General features: G+C 36.1%; 1 protein-coding gene across 1 annotated transcript in view; it reads left to right on the top strand.

Annotated features, from left to right (window-relative positions):
• LOC124164440 (PDF receptor) overlaps positions 1–18271 on the top strand; it is a gene marked incomplete at its 3' end in the record, with an annotated part of 163599 nt that overhangs the window by 100468 nt on the left and 44860 nt on the right. Inside the window, exons 6-7 of the mRNA XM_046541765.1 lie at positions 612–738; positions 1000–1065. Coding sequence (XP_046397721.1) covers positions 612–738; positions 1000–1065 — 193 coding nt within the window. The remainder of the gene's footprint in view (positions 1–611; positions 739–999; positions 1066–18271) is intronic.

Raw genomic sequence — 18271 nt, 5'->3', positions numbered from 1 at the left:
ATACCATCCGAACCTTGAAGCTAATAGCTATAGTTTTAACTTCATATGGAATACCCCTACGGCTACAACTATCTTACGATGTAAAAAATTACAACTAACGTGACTAAGAATTGGAATAAAGAGATAAAATGTATAAAAAAGATATTAAATCTTTAAAAAGCTGCTCGACATCACTGAATATCAGCGTGCACCTTCTGAATACTATTAGGGATATCCCTCGACCTATACTTCCGAATTCGGCCGTTAGATAGCGTATCTCTTGTCTGGAATCTCAAATTACCCATTCCAATAACCAACCAATTAGAGCGACCTTCGGGATGGTTCTAAAAAACATGTTGTTGACATCACAAATCCACTCTATGGCAAATTCGATGGAGATGTGCTTACTAATCCACTGTTGGTTCTCCTGGCAAAGCCAAATATTTACTCATGGCAACCTTTATCATTGATGCATATAAATATGGTATTAATCAATAATAATAAGTTATTAATATTAGTAATATATTTGCACGCGTGCGCGTGACTGCGTGTAAAGCTACTAGTTTCATGCAATGCTTTTTATTTCAATTTCTGTTTAAAAAAGACTCTGTTTTCATTTATCTCCCCAACAGGAGCCTTAAGAACAACAGGACGAGGATCCACAAGAACCTGTTCGTGGCCATGGTTATCCAAGTGGTCATCCGACTGACGCTGTACATAGACCAGGCGGTGATCCGGACGGGGGCGGGGGACGACTCTGCGGCGGCGGCGGAGGCGGCGACGGCGGCGGCGGCGGCCGCGGGAGCCGGCACGCCTTCCTCGGACGACCCCTCTGCCTCGCCGCCGCCCTACTTCCCGTCCCAGACGCCATCGCCGCTCGCCGCCGCCTCCGCCCTCCCCCCGCCCACGCTGGCGGACGGTCCCCCGCCCTCCTCCCCCACGCCAGCGCCCCCGCCCCCAACATTCGCCTCCCCCAGCACGGAGGCGGACTTCTCCTCGACCTTCTCCTCGACGACAGAGTCGGTGCCCACGGCCTCCGTTGCGGCGGCCGGGATGCGCAGATACCGACAGGGGATAGACAACACGGTGAGTGAGCGGAATAATGATTTCAGGCTTTCACGGCGTATTGTATCCTGTAAGGTTCAATTCGGGATTTCCACCGGGTCAGGCTCTCCATTACACCGACGTTTCGATTTTCATTGTCATCACTCCCTCTAACTATAGCTCGTTCATCGAAAGGTTAGCCGTTATGGGGAACCATGATGCACGAAGAACAGAATTATTTAAACAAAGTTACTTATTCTTGGGACCGAAAATTTACTGTGAGTTACCAAAATACATAACTGACGAAATGAATGTATACAGATATTGCTAAAGGGTAAAGATGTGGTTGTTTGCTCATAATGATGTTTCACATTTGCTTAGGTGAATGAGGTATTATGATGAATGGAATGAGATTCTATTATTGTTTTATGTAGTTACTGGTTTCATATTCTATATGTTAATTTATATGTATTATGTTTACATATTATGCATGTTCAACATGCTAGGGAGCATATTGTTTCTCAATACGAATGATCCAGCAAGGTAAAATGTTTTGTGTAACATGTACAAAAGCACTCTAACTGAAGAACGAGTCGGTAACCCCAAAGCGGAGTATTAACTCCAAAGGGGTACCTATGTTCCTGTAGCCATGTAATTCTTAAAATTTATATTTGTGTGGAACAATAAACATTATTATTATTAAATCTCAAATAGTATTCCACGACGGTTAAAGACCGCTGCTGGGTCCAAAATTTAAAAATCCAAGTAAAGGCTTAAAAGAATTCAAAGGGAACGTGAAGATGATATGGTGGTAGAAGTCATGCGCATTATTTTAATTAGTGTAGCCATTTTCCACTAGTTTATGCTAATCGTGAGAAAGATTAAATAATATCTGTGTTAAAAGAGTTATATCGCAATGATGTGGTTCACAGTGATGTGTGAAGAAATATGCTCGATAGAGAAAAAGCTTGTTTCTTTATTGAAAAATGTTATAATTCATTTGTTCTCAACTTTTTAGACACCCGGTATCAAGTGGTAAATAAGGAATTCTGTTATTAAACTCGTAGTTATTAAAATAACTTTAACTCTATCTCAAGCATTGCACTTCTACATTTTCACGCATAACTACTCGGTTGGATGTAATCAGAAAACTTTTACCACTAAAGAATTTAAAATTTGGCTGACAAGTATCCAAATAAACTTCAAAAATACTACCAATGTCCATGGCTAAATCAGTGGTTCTGCAAACGATTGATTAAGATATTTTTGGTCGAACCGTGGAAATGGGACCATTAATGACTCCTGGTTTTATGTAGTCGACTTTTGCTGACAATAAAGACTGTTTTTACATCGAATTACGTAATAACTTTATGTACATCAATGAGCATACCTACATAAATATCCCTATATAACATCCGTCGGCATTTTGCATTCTTTATAATTTGATACAACCCTATAGTTTGATCCTATGGTTTGATAGGTTTAACGCAATAGCCCAGCAGTAAAGTAGCTGCCCGGAAGGGATTATTTCTTGGTATTCTTCGGGGGCAACGGCTTTGAAAATGTAAACGCCACTAATTCTGTCGATCTTGGCGTCACAACAACCTGCTTGTTTTGACTCGAGTGGCCGGGAGCACAGCGGAGAATTCGCGCACCCCCTTGGTATACCTCACCTAGAATTAACTTTTTTTTAAACTGAATGCTGGAACTAAAATGCGATCGAATACGCCCCTATATTGACAAGCATATTGTGTCCAATCCCACGTTTACTATTACTGCTAACCAGCCACGTCAAATGGAAATTTTTCGCATGTGCCCACTGTGAACTATCAGCTACCGTGATACCGTGATAGATTGAATATCTACTTAGATTCATACGGTAGATGATCTCCTAAAGGGATTCCGTCAATTACTTTCAGCCTTTCTAATCATATCTTGCAAAAAATCCAGCGATTGCTGCAGATAGTGTCAATGCGGAAATAATTCACTCCGATTTTCAAGTCGAACTAGAGGGCCTTGAAATTAAATTTACGTCTTTGAAAGATTATTATGGTGATTATTCTTCCATGGAAAGTGAAAAAAGCAATCGTTATATTTGAATTTGTCAATGAAAAATTATAATTTCTTATCAATTTCTTATTGTTTTGCAAAAACATTTCTGCACTCGTGGTCTCTAGGAATTCTCCAGCTTAATTGGCGGAATATTCTCAAAATAAATATGTAAATTTAGCTTCTGAGAGTACGGTAATATGAATTTGTCTTTTTTTGAGAGGAAATATACTTTTACACCAACGTGGTGAGGTTTTTTTCTACGCCATCGTATGGGCCAATTTTTTTCGTCGACATTCTCAATTCTTCTCACTCGATGGTACCCACTTTAGACAGGTTTAGATCAGGTTTTAACACCGTAATCACTTTCACGTCATTCTAGGGAACTATGATATAATTTTACTTTGTACTCTATTAGGATTTGGACTACTGCCTTTATGTTATTTCTTCGTTAAAGAGTGGACGACACCTATTTAGTTGTATTTTTGATATGTCTTCCCCGATGCTCTCTTTAAGTCGATATTTCTGTCAATGTAATAAAACATTCACCAATTTCATGTTCCTCTCCTGTTCCTGGATCAAATCATTGGTATAAGGTCGATAATGTGATATTTTATTGGTTTTCAGAACTTATATTCTAATATTTTAGAGATTCGTATGTGCGATACTTGTGCTACCAGTATTTCATTTAACTACATTTTATTCCAATTTTTAAAGTGTACGCAATTAGCATACAAAATTTCATTATTAAGTAGTTTTAAGAGTATATTTTAATGGCAACCAGATAAACCATTAATATCAAATAAAAATTTAATAAATGTGAGCTGAATTTTAGTAAAACCTTTACAGAAGCAGAAAACCCTTACTCTGATGACTTACTCTCGGATCCAGATATAACGTAATCACGGGTTTGAAAAGAGGGTCAAAATTCCCGATGACAGCATGTCATGATCTAGGAAACAGGATTTTGCCCCTTGACTGTGAAAAATCATGAAAAATATGATGGTTTCAAGGATAAGTAGGATATGTGGGCTTAGGGCATTGCCCTTGGTGTAGAGTTTCTTGGAAAAAATATATGGAGAATAAGGGACTAAATAATGCACAATGGGATTAAGGAAAATGCTATTAGGAGAGCAATTCAAAATCAGGATTAAGTAGATAGGCTAAGCCTCTCAGATGATCACAAAGTGTTTTGCAATTTTCTAAGTATTTTCAGGAAAATGTCACCAGCGAACTTCATGTCATGAGTCATTTCGCTAGAACAGTCGCTAGAATAGTTTCATCCTGTGCGGATGAGAGAAACTAGGAAGCTATTATCTTTTTTCCCGTGTAAAAGAATTTAAATGCGCCGAAAGGTCTCTTCAAATATTAAACCCATCAAACTGTGGTAAATAATGATACTTGTATTTGCCTTAAAAAAGAAAGGGCAGAGAAAGGAAAAAAAATTAATTCCTTCATTCTCCCTCTGTTCACAAATATGAGGCAGACTGACAGAATTTCAAATAAGTCATGGCTTGGTATCCAATCAGAAAATTTTCAGATTTATTGTGAGTAGTATTTTTAAGTTTTGTACAATGCAATTAAAGTGATCGTGAATGATTACGTTATCATCATTTAAATAAGATGGCGTATTACTGTGAGCAAAGTTTATCCAGCACTTTCGCCGATATAACGTTTACATATCTACCATAAAAACAATGAAACTAATCGTAATGTCAGGATAGACAGAAAACTATCAATTTCTAAGGCACACTTTGTTTCTTTTCGTAGTATTTGGCCAATAATCTGCATAAAATTTCATCAAATTTGAATTTCCTTAATAATTAGGGGCGAGTAAATGTCACCTAATGTTTCATTTATTGTACTCCGTCGGATACAGCCGTCCAGTCTTTCCATTTAATGATTCATAAATATTATTGAATACATAAACCGGTGTTTAAATTCATCAGAGATACTCTAGGTTACTTCCGTTTTACGTAATATTTAAATTTTTATTGTTATAATATGTCAGTATTTCTGCTGTAAAAAAATATCTGACTAGTTTCATGGCAATTTGATTTATTTTTATTCCTAGGAAGACGTCTTAGGTATATCATATTTAGCTCTACGTTGATACATACAATTTGAAAAAAATAGCGTATGCAAATTGATTTAATCATCACGAAAGGTCATGAAAATTTCTGCCCTTATTCGCAAATTTCAATTGTTTTAAAAAGATAATATTCTGCCTCGCTGATTGAGCATTTAAATTTTTAAATGAAACATCTACCCAATTGCTCCTATAACCAACGCACAAATTCAACCCTATTTACTCAACTAACTATACCCCTGTAGTTTCAACCTGGACCCCTGGAATGGGAAGCCATGATATTTTCCTTTAGCCACACTAATCATAGCTCCTCAAATTATTACTTATTTCATTTGAGCCAATATGTAGTAATAAAGCGAAAGAGAAACAAAATCGCTCATTTTTATTGGATATCGAATCGATTGCTCTTCACCTTTGACCTCATTAGTTGCGTAATCGGAGACCGAGCGGAATATTTGCCACCTCGTCGAGTTCGCAACAGAGATCTTAAGAAATGAGACGGCGCGGGAAAGAGGTAGATAGGACTCAGGGGATTAGCTTAACTTTGACCTTTTTCAAATGAGACCGTGAACCTCAGTCGACACCTTCCTTTTTTCCCTCGACTCTCTTTCTCTCTCCACCAGTGATCTGGATTTGGCCTCGGGTGCAATGCGACGAATGTGGGAAAGGAGAAAAATACGGATGAAGGCAGCAAGGTGGGATAAAGATAGCGTCGAAGGGAAACGGTTGAAAGTGTTCGTGTGTCAGCGTGCTGGGTAGGATGGTCGTTTGGGGTAGTAGGTAGTAGGCACTCGGTCCTGGATGTGGGTTGGGGGTTGGCCATCACCCTTTCATCTTTTCTCCCATGATTTCCTCTCCACGTTCCCTAATCTTCCTGCTCCAAAGAAGTTTTAATTACCGGGCGTCCCATTGTTCTCAAAAATTGCCTCAAGGAGGGAAGGAGGGGAAAAGGGGTCCTTTTTGCTGTCTAGCCTTCTCTCCTTCGCTGTTACTTTTTTTTTCTTTCGCTGTCTTCCTCTCATATTTTGGCAGCCCATCAATGCACCGATTACCTACCTACTGCACAACATGAGCTGATAGGTTTCGTAATCTGCATCCGCGGATCCTACGAACTAGTATGGTATCCGAGTACTTGATGTATGGAGGCCTAGGGTAACTCATGTCCGAAAGAAAATAGTGATTTTTAAGATAGAATTTGAATTCTTTTTAATTCTCATTCATCGTAGATTTTAGTAATTTTATTATCAATATAGAACCCGTACTTCGGTTCTGGAAGCCAATATAAAAAGAATCGTGCCCGTCATAGGCAGCGGCTGCACTTGGTATGAGAGTTCTTTCCAAAATCAGCTAGGACTACCTACCCAAGAAACTTTCAAAGCTTCGAAATGTATCACAATATTTGGCACTAACAGATATTTTGGCAAGCCTGAGTTGAAATCTCAAGATTTGTTAACAATCCTTTACTCCATTAATTTTGTCCACTAAAAATATATTTTGGTGTAAATTTTAAAATTATGGTGACGGGAAAATGGTAACGAGAGATCGAGATAGCTAGCCAGTAATTGTCTGGCCAATAATTAAAAAAATTATATTTAAAATGGATGTTTAGCCCACCGAAATAGATGCAATAAAAGTAGCTACATATCTGGAGGGAGTATTAAGTGACGCAGTATCTAACGAAACTTTGAACTTCATTTTAATTGGAAAATCTGCCGAGAGCAGTATTATTAGAGATGGGCAAAATACATGTCAAATGTATTTTAGATACAAAATACAAATTACTTTTAAAATCTGTATTTCAAATACAAAATACATATTACTTCTAAAAATTGTATTTTCGATACTAAATACAAATGTAATTTCAAAATACTCTATTAAAATACGAAATACATGCCTTCACCGAAGTTCTTACCTAATAAAAAATTAAAATAAATTCAAATATGAACTATTTTTAGAATGAGAGGCTCAAACATTCTTGCAACGCATCTATAGGAAACTGGCAATTTGACCATTATCCATGGCGAAAGGTCTTTAATAAAATGGAGAAAAATGTCTCCTGCACCTTTGGGAACAGCGTCAGATTCTTCAAGTCCCCTCCACAAATTACTCAATGCACAACTTCGTTCCGCAAAATACTCCACAGGAGACTAAGTTTTGCAAGTATACAAGCGCCTATGGGTGTTACAGAAGTAAATTAAGGGGCAATTTATTGTCCCATAGATGGCAGTCTAATACAGACTCATTCGGGATCCCTGCCATCTCGTCGCACGCTCTTTCTACTAATCCACAAAAACATTACATGTATTTTGATTTGAATGTACATAAAAAATACAAACTACTCTTTAGATGTATTTTCGTTACAAAATACAAAATACTCTCAGAAAGTATATTTGCGATACAAATTACAAACTACAAAAGTATTGAAAATACGTATTTCAGATACAAGTATTTTCGTTACCGCCATCTCTGAGAATTATGCATAACATTTTGGCTACCATGAACAGAAAAAATTTTTTTTAATTCATATCCTTCTCTTAATGCCTGAATATAGGTCTGATTTTGAGTTTTTGCATCCAAACGATTTGAGTTAAACCGAGCCACTATTTATCACTACATCTATATTATTCGATTTACTATCACTACACCTATTACGATTCGTGTCAATAAACTGGATACCAAAAAAGCACCAGGCAGCGCAGTAAAAAAATACTTTTTTGATCACTGAGTACTCAATTTTCCTCATATTAACCTTACGTTTACTTTTAAATTTCCGAAAATGAATTAGGAAGTAATCGGTTCTTATTCGTCATAATTAATAATTACTCTATTCTAGCGCTGCATTACTACAGGAATTTTTTAAAATAAAATTGATCTAAGAAGAGTGGTTTAAAGCATACGCAAAATTAATTGGAAAGGGAAATAATTTTTTTTAACAATTTTTCTTCAATTAATCCGGAGGGTAAAACATGTGTCTGCAAACTAGACAACAAACTGGACTGGCAGTTAATGATATCACCAATTTCTAACGATAAAACGAAATCAAGTCAGTTCCTCAAACTATTTCTTGAAACCTCAGACACATGGATTGTCGAAATAAGTGAGACTTTCTTAGAATTTTTGGAGCACTGTTAATGTCTCCGAATTGCTACTTCTGAATCATTTCAATTGTTATTGATTAAAAGTACTTCTTTATTTTTTTTAAGCATTCAGCACTTAAAAGAGTGGAATCGAATTTTACAATTATTTAATTACATTTCACGAATTCAATGACACTTGCTTGCTGAAATCTCCTTTAACAGATACATGCTCCATGATCAATTTCGTATACAAATTAATCGGAAATTTTTTCATCAGAATCCTACTCGTGCATAATTATAGGTTTGTTGTTCATATGTTACCTTTTACGAGTTGTTTATGAGCAAAAGGTACATGTTAGAAATGGCAATACGCTCTTGAGATAATCTACTCAATTTTAATAGCAGAAAACATATTTTATGTATGATACCATTTGAAAATTTAATATTCAATTTGTGCTCATGCGTCTTTGACCCTTTAACTACATTCGCTTGTTCTCTTGACTGAATTACAGAAAAAATATGCCCTGATATCGAGATGCATTACATTTCTCTCTTAAATTACTCCTCCCTTTTCATTCTTTTTTATATCAAACAACACAATAAAGAATGTAGGTATAGGGCTTCAAGCATTTTTTTCATGATAAATTGTTTAATACCTCATCTTGAGTTTCTCGTATACTTCCTTAGGTTAAGCATTTTATAGAATATATCAGGAAAACGTAATTGTCAAAAACTTTTATTTGGTTCCACGTGTTCCGGAGCATATGAAAATTCGTTCAAAATGCCATGCAAATGAACTCTTGCTCTCTCTCTGGAACCATAGGTAATAAGAAAGAATGTAGGTCGCCAGTCCATGCAAGAAAGTCTGAGAACTCTGAATTTCGTTCTTTGTCATTCAAGCACTGGGATCAAGAAGAACTAAGTATGCAGTGGAAACTTTCTTTAAAACCCAAAAAATTATTATGACATGAGAAATAAAATCCATGCTTAATACAGAACATTCCGTGCTCTCTTGATTAACTTTGGAGAAGTATGCAAACATTAAGTTAAGTGCTAAAGACTGTCGGAGCATCACTTTGCCTATGCGGTGTATTTCACGCAGCATTTGAACCTCAGTTAGATCTTCATTTTTTTACATTACGCCCCGTTCTGCATTGCCGGTGAGGTGGACAAGTACTTATAGAGCTAGGTGAATCGTAATGAGGGGATTCCTTAGCATTTCCGAACCCCAGGCATAATTCGAAAACCTTCATTAAACATCGAACCAATATAGCTCTTGTTTCGAGTTCAGTTGCTGTTTTTGTAACATTCAATAATCATTGAATCATTCAACTTATTCACTTTCATATGTTAATTAAGTTAAAAATCTCCTTGAGGCATTAAACAAATCTTTTAGCTTTCATATTAAACAATAAAATTTGCAATACAGATAAATGGATTAAATTCAGCAATTCTCATTTCACGGCTGTTACCTTACAAAAGCAAGGATTCGTGAAGCGTATGGGATCCCGCCCCGAGAAAACGTGATCCGAGAGGTATGAAACATTCCAAATAAAGCTCTACTATTCGTCAGAAACTGCTACGAGTGAGAAAAGAGCGTCACTAAACATTTAAATAAATAGTAAGTTAAGGAGCTGCTGGCGACCAGAGGCTACGTGATAGGCATGATAGATTAGAATCACACGTTTTTTAAGGAACACGGAGAGCAACATATTATAATTTTCTGCATTTCCTTATTTACAGGTCCAACAGGAATAATAAATAAAGAGAGATATTTTACCTAACGGAAAGATATAGATATGATTTTGCCTCAAACTATAAAGCTTTTAATAATGCTCTGTCAAATACACTAGAACACATCTTGTAACAAACTACAAATAGTCAGTATTTTCGTATTTGATTATTAAATATGATATATTTTATCCAAATGTATGAAGGAGGTATTTTGAAAATTTAACATGAACGACAGTTACGTCATCACGTGGTCATAGAAACGAGAGCCATTTATGCAGCTAGATTTTAAATAATCTTAGAACTATATGTTATTCGACGATCACAGCAAAACTTAACAACATTTTTGAGTTAAATTTCCATTTCAGTCGAAATATGGCATTTATTTTAGCACCACATTTCAACATTCTATTTAAAGAATAAACTTATCTTCACATGTGTGTTTGGTTAAACAAGAGATGAGCATAATGATTAATCAATTTGTAATCTCTTACGATGGCTTTCATTTTCGTATGAAATACTGTATTCAGAGTGTAGTTAAACCTGAGCGCGGAAGACTCCACAGAATTCAGACGCTTAACCCACTATAACCCAATGACGCTTCTAAATAATGCCAAAAATATTTACAATTTCATATGTATACCGGAAAATTTGGAATTATGTGCTCTTTTGGTACTATAAAGTTTAATGGTGGAACATGTAACTTCTGCAAAAATTATTGAGTGGAACATTTTCACAGTTTTTGATTGAGAAGTTACATTTCTCCCAGAAGAAGCTCTCGGTTAGAAAGGGTTAATTTGACTCAACATGAAATGGAATTATACTTAAATAAAATATTACATTAATTTTTCACACTGTAGCAGGTCCTTAACACATTTAATGATTACTCAGTGCTGATTCATTCCTGCTAAGGGAACTTTTGAATTAACCAAGATTACTTCGCTAAGGAACCATCAAACCTCCTTCTTTCAGATTACGCCTGACTAGCCTACCAAATTAAATCTGACTGCACGGAGAGATTTTCTCGTTTCCATAACCGCGAGTCTCAATACCTGACCTCAAGGCCTCATGCGTTAATATTAAAGAATAAAATTCATAATAAAAATGAATGGATTCAATTTTGCCATTTTATTACCTAATAGATGCTAGGATTCGTCAAGTGCATAAGACCCGGTCCAGAAAAAATTGTAATCCGTGAAGCGTAAAAAATACCAAATAAAGCACTGCGATTCGTCAGAAACTGTTACGAGGGAGAAAATAGCGTTGCCGAACGCTTCAATGAATGGCGATATTTAATTTTAATATCTGGTTTTATTTGATTGACATATTTAGCTTCACATTTGCAGCATTCTATTTTAAGAATCATTCAAGCAAAAACATAGTTGAACATAACCAATCTTCAATTTTTACACTCTGTTGACGTTCTTCCATTTCTGAAATACTGTGTTCAGTGTGTATTCATATCTCAAATGGAAAAACTCTTTCAAAATGAAAAGGATAAATTGACTTAACACTAATGAAATGTAATTAATTGATGGTTAAATTTTTCGTAATGTTGCACGCCTTTAGTGCATTTAATAATTATTTCATTGCTTAGGTATATGTGCGTCTTTTGAATTCAGCCGATTACTTCGCCAGACATTAGAACGTCCTTCATTCAGATTACGCCTGATTAGCCTACCAAGTTAAGCGTGACTGCGCGGAGGGATTTTCTCTTACCCATAACCGCGAGTCTTGAGTCCCGACCTCGCTCCAATGCAAATGACCCTCTTGCTAAAACGCCCTCGAATCCAGTTCCGCCGGTGAGGACGCTGATGAGGGCGACACAAGTGGCGGCATCCTGCGCCCCAAATGAGAAATACCTTTCCCTCCTATTGAATTATTCCCACGCCGAAGAGAGCGAGCGTCTCCCTGCTCTCGCTGCTCCATCGCTTTCATCTCCCGCTGCATATGCAATCGACTCGGTATTTGCCCCCGCGTGATTGGCGCAAGAAGAATTCCCTCGATCGTTGGTAGGTACGTACCTATTCACAAATAGGAACGGAGGCTCGGGTGAAGACTTTGCGAACTGCGTCGATGGGAGAGAAAATGGTCGTTGAATGGGTATTGGAATTGTGCGCTGGTGATTGGCCCAAGAAAAGTTGTGATTTAACTTAATTTTGGCTTTGGAGTATAATTATATTAGATTAAAAAGATCTCGGGCGTGTTAAGGGGTAGCACAGTTAAAGTCACCAGAAAAGTCTTGCTTTAGTTTTCTTACTCAATTGTGTAGGTACCCTAGAATAGTTCTCACACACCGTTGACGCTAAAGTTTTAAATAATGCAAAATACATAATCTTACAAGGGCAATCTACACAGTTTTAGAACGATTTACAATATCTAGAGATAATTTTGGTACAAACTTAATTTAAATTCAATAAATCTAACAAATAGGTGGTCTGTTGGGAGATGCCTCTCCTGTTATCCACTACGGTATTTTTGGATTTAGATTTAATGAAAGTTATACTATTCTTACCTTCATCTAAGATCATCTTTCACTTGCCATCATTCTTGGCAAGTGAGATATCCTGAAATAATCTCCATTCCCATTTTGCGAGAGCTTATTCCTTATGCGATTGAATGCTCTTGAAACACAAAAGTTTTTTATCATAAATATGTAGAATGGACAATGAAAACATTTAAATTACATGAAAAATAAGGTATTTCAACAAAAAATGAGATAATCTGAGAATGAGCAGTGATCAAAATATTTTAGGCTCAGTCGAAGTCGATTATTGTCGGTCGAACTAGTAACATAATATAATAATTATTTCCGTAATTATTTATAACAATTCTGTAATTATTTTCTTCCCGGTTTAATCCTTTAAAATAGAAATTAGAAAATAAAAGGACAGATGCTGTGAGGCTGGCTGATAGTGTACTAGGATGGAAGAATAAGGAAGCAGAATTTAACGGGAATTCGCAAGTCGTGAAGGTAATATTAAAGATATTGCTGGTGGTGCGCATTGGTAATCTATTTTATAAATCGTTCATAGCAATGTTTTTTGTTAATGACGCCGTGTATGATATTGCAAAGTAATGGTATAAATCGTACGCTAATTGTTAGTCCAAAATGCCGTAAACTTCGTTAGTTGAGAGAAACTGAAAATAAGGCTTTTGTAGGGTAACAACATATAAGTAACATTCTTTTCATTTATCTTTAAGTTTTCATAAATTTTAAAGATAAAAGGAGACACTGAGTAAGATATCTGAATAGATAAACAGAAAAGTAATGGTGACCGAGCGTACTGATAGCGCTGGTGATGGAACCTTATTTCATGTCTACGCTGGTTTCACAGGGAATTTTGAATCGATTATTAATACAGATTCCTAGATTCCCTTCTTAGATTTCCAATGGAAAGGGAGGCCTCCGACATGAAATTGAAAGTTAGTGATGTCAGAGCTTGTTTTGAAATAAGTTGAAAATGGAGGAATAAAAGTGCGTGTTTGGTTGTAGATATCTTATTATTCCTGGCGAACTAGGAGATTAATACTGGCTTTTTAGGCTGAGCGCAAAGCTGCCACCCCAAGAATCCATGAATCCAACTCGTACGAATACTTTGAATACCGATATAAAGTCAAGAAAGTGAATCAAAGTAGGTACCTATAACTGTCAATGGATGCACAATTTCCCTGTATTTGAGAAACAATGCGTTCAGGGTTTTTGTAGCATAGGCCCTATAAGTAGCCACGAAATATGCTCTATCCTGTCAACCTAGAACTTGATCCGAGCGGCATGCGTCAAATGAGGTAAAGCACTGCAACTCGATTCAAAAGTTCCTCAAAACTTTTATTGTTCCTTGCCGAAAAGTTTCCATGTTCCGACGCATTCCTCAAACGTCTGGTGTGGGAGGCCAAGAGAATTTCTCGAATAAAAAAAAGAGAGCAGTGGGAGTTGAAGAATACTACGCCAGTGAGAGAGAAGCAAAGTTGGGGGGGGGGGGATAAAAATTTTCGCCGCAGCATTCTTGGGTAGAAAAAGAAAGTTGAATTTGAGACGACGTCGGAGAGTGCGTTTGCTACCAGAGTGTAAGGCAGCCTTGAGGCATGGAGGAAAAAAACTCTCTCTCCCTCCTTAAGTCGCGACAAAGAGAATGCTGCCCAAACCCTTGCTGAAGCGAGTGTGAGAATAACATTATACACACTTCTCCACTTCCTCCATTCCGTTTCCCGTCTACCGGAAAACTTTTTCCTTCCCCAAGGTTTCAACACTTTTTATAACCCCTTGCTAGGCGCTTAGAAACGAGCAATCTCCGACGGCTTGTGCAAGCAAGGCAATTCGTGCAAAATCGCGTCTCAATAGGGATTATTCTAGCATAAAAATTTAAAGAGTTGCAAAGAAACTCTACAGGGAAAAGGAGATCTAAAAATGCACTCTTACATAAAGTTTTGCATACAGAAGCCGGGATATTTGCATCTCTAGGCTTGTTTTATTGAATTGAAATTGAGATATCTCCTTATGTTATTTCATGCATAAAATTTACGGAATATAAATGGTTAACCCAATCAGCTCAACATCTTATCCTTCTATCATAACAGAGAGGTAATTTTATTACCTACGTAGCAAGATAAAACTTTGGAAAATAGCCAATAAATTTATTTAGCCGACACTCTTTACCTGATACTTACGACTTCTTAATATAATGCGCTGGTTTTTTGGAAGAAGCAAATTCAATGCTAGAGTCCATAATTGTGTACCTAAAATGTGTTGTATATCGTATCCACTAACTATAAATAATTTATAATCGTGCGCTTTAGTTACTGATAATTACGCTTAGTTTCAAATACAATGTACTTAAGACGAAGGACAGATCGAAGATTTTTTCCTGAGGAGGCACCAGGTTCTGACTGGCTAACGGTCTTTTCATATTTGGCATTTAAAAAGTACATGGGACAATTACTCGACGAAACATTCGAATTTTATTGTAAAAGTAATTAATATGTAAATTTTCATAACTTTTATGTTAAAAATATATTAATAACTGTATTAAAAATACCGTTTATTTTTTAAGCGTCTGGGGTGAGGGGCACGTGCCCCGTGCGACAATATACGTGAAATTTTGGGGAATTCTCTCGTTGAAAAGTTTTCTCCAATAATATTGATAACTCTGATGTCATACTTTTTAAGTTTTTAATTTTTATGTAGATGTTTGGGTGTTTCTGCAAAAAATATTGGGTCCACATCTTATTCTTTTATATTTGATCCTTTGACAACTTCATAATTAATGCTTTCTGAGGCCACTTATTCGTTATTTCGACGTAATTTGCCCACTTAGCCACAATGAGGATGAGGTCTTCAATTTTCTTCTTTAAAAAAAATATTTATTCTTTACCAGCAAATTGTTTTCTATTTCATGTAAATATTCAGATAGAATTAAAAGCTTTCATTCGTTTTACAAGTAGTTTAGAGTTTTTACCAAATCTTTCTCGTCCCTCTATCCTTTCAACTCATGTGAAAACTCGGAGTCAGGCAATAATTTTTGGGTTGTTGGTCACAAAATTCCTCCCAAAACGATGAAAGCAACGATCCGAGAGTGTAAGGAAGAATTTAGGATATGAGTGGAGATGAGATTGAAATCAGAGTTTTGGAAATAAGAATGAAAAAAAAATGTATTGATAACGGTGCAATAAAATACAGTTAACATGCTTAAACTTGGACGAAAATCAACCCGAATCTAGTAAAAATATCATATCTAAATATTGTACTACAACTTTAGTGCTAGGTATTACATGAAAAGCGTATAAAATTTCAAACGAAAGTTTATCGGAACCCCTTTTTGCTGAAATATTTAAATCTGAGTAAAAACAGAAGAAATAATATTATTAAAATATAGTCAAAAATACCTTTCTTTTCCTTATAATGATATGAGGAAATATCAACCTGAAGGGCCTCAAAACATCTCACGCAACCATTGGCTGCAGGATAATTAATATTATGGTCTCCAAAGAATATAAAATGTATCATATCATTTTAGTCAAAATTAACACATATTTGGATTTCATCAGAGTCATAAAAACACATTTAATTTATTCTTTAACCCGCCATTTACACTACGTTATATTCTTGTTGGGTATGTATGGAATCAAAAGTCAATGAATGTATCCCTAGAGAGGCAATAAAGGCGCCAAAAATAATGTTGGCAAAAAATAAAGGTGGATTGCAATCAATTTAAATTACTTTCCTGTGTCAGCATAAAATTTTCAGTTTCAATCGAACTACGTCTCTAATCATCAAATATTTGCTGTGGGATGAATTTTTTATTTCCACCGAAAATAAAAATTCTTAATAATTAAAATTTTGATCAATGGAAGGGAGAAACGACAGCGAAGAAGTATCATGGGAGCACCTACTTGATTATGAATCGACGAATGATAAAATGACGCTAGTATGTGAAACATCAAAGATAAATGAAGCGCTATGACGGTATGTTTGAGCAATGATATAGAGCTGCTGCAAAATATTTTTGCGATGAAAACGTCCCTGAGGAAAAACAGAAATAAATTTAAATTACGTAAGTATTTCAAGTTTATTTTCGCAAGAATTTTTCTCCTCTAAATATTTATTTTACTCCCTTTCGTTCTTCGTTAATTGTTTGGTTGCAGATTAATACGACTTTTTGCCGCAATCACCAGAAATAACGCTTCATGAAGCTCTTATGCGCTTTTTATTCATTTTTCTCGGAATAATGGATGAAAGTTCCACGCGTTTGATTCCTAAAGACTTCCTCAAGCAATCATGAGGGAAAAACACGTATAATGGCCCCGAAACTCGAGTTATCGGCCTCGTCGATTCGTTTCCCGGAAGGTTGGAGCGTTGTGTACGTTTTTTTACATCGTTGTCAAACTGCTGGACTGTGCGATCACTTCCCCTGAGACCACGAGACTCGACCCGATCCAAGCCCTAACTCGTTTTTTGATTTTCGAGACCGATGCTTTTTTTTCTCAATCGTTCTCATCTTACGGCGCCATTCGTCCATGAGTAAATCAGGCTGGACTCGTGTTGAACTCTCTTGTTGAACTTCCTCAGGGAATATTTTATCGTTTCTACGGTGGTGTAGATTACCTAAAATTAGAATATCACGCGTAAATAATCTATAAAATAACGTAAGCACTATTTTATATTGTACGTTTTCGGGCTAATAATGATTCATAAGCAGATAATAGTGACAGGTACAAATGTGATATAGTGGAACTTAGATGTATTGAAATTTCAGTTCATCAAGAGATACAGCATTACAAAGCCATATGGGTCAAACAGGAAACAAAAAAAGAAGCAACGCCACTTACGCTCTTGGGCGAAATTAGACATTCCCTATTGTTGCACGATATTTGAAGGCTTCAAATGTGAATATCGAAAAAGAAGCACTATAGCAACGCATGTTTGTAGGAGTCTGGCACGAAATCATAGATTTTTGCATCTCTCAACTTGGGCAAATTGCATTGAACTTTCTTTTCTGCTTTGCGATAAAGCAAGGCAGATGAAAATTCGTATTTTTGCAGTACTATTTTACTCTATAACCTGGTCGTTTGTGAAAAGTGAACAAATACATTTGTTTCCATTTTATCCAACTGTGTAAACTCGGATGAACGAACTCATCTAAAACCTGTCTTGGACGGTAATAAATTAAGCTGTGGTGATATTTTGGTGAAAAAAATCAATGTAAGGCACGATATGAGTTTTTGAGCCGATAAAATCACTTCCTTTACCCACCATATTGCTTTATTTTACATTTTCTCAAATGTATCCTTTCTTTAACGCTGGTGTTTTTCACAGAACCTTTCGTGAAAAGATTAAAGGTTTTTTTTTTGCCATCATTACATTTAATGCACGCGATATGATGAAGGCAGTCTTATTGCAAAAATTTCATAGTTGCTTTCCTCTAATGACTCACATATTTGTTGTAACTCTAAACGACATAGGATAAAAAATATTGGCACTATATAAATCTATGAACTACGCTCAATCAATCACTGATGAAGTTCCTAGATACTTTTTTGAAAATGTCTAGACTTTTTACCCTCGAGCTTTTTGAAGTCGACGATATATTATTCTGTTAAATTTAAAAAATCCATTAATTTACTTCCAAAAGAGGATTCAAATGATTCTAACCACTAAATATTCTTTGTTCAACACAGATTACGTTAAAATCTGCACCGTAAACAATTATATTTGCAAACATTGCCGCCAATTAAGTTAGATGTGATTTTAATTCCTTGGTGGGCAAAAAGACGTATCTCCACTCAAATAAACCAAGTTGTGTGA

This window comes from Ischnura elegans, chromosome 8 (assembly GCF_921293095.1).
Source record: "Ischnura elegans chromosome 8, ioIscEleg1.1, whole genome shotgun sequence".
Taxonomy (NCBI): Eukaryota; Metazoa; Arthropoda; class Insecta; order Odonata; family Coenagrionidae; genus Ischnura; species Ischnura elegans.
Note: the sequence above shows the minus strand (reverse complement) of the source record. Positions and strands in the feature narration are given on the sequence as shown.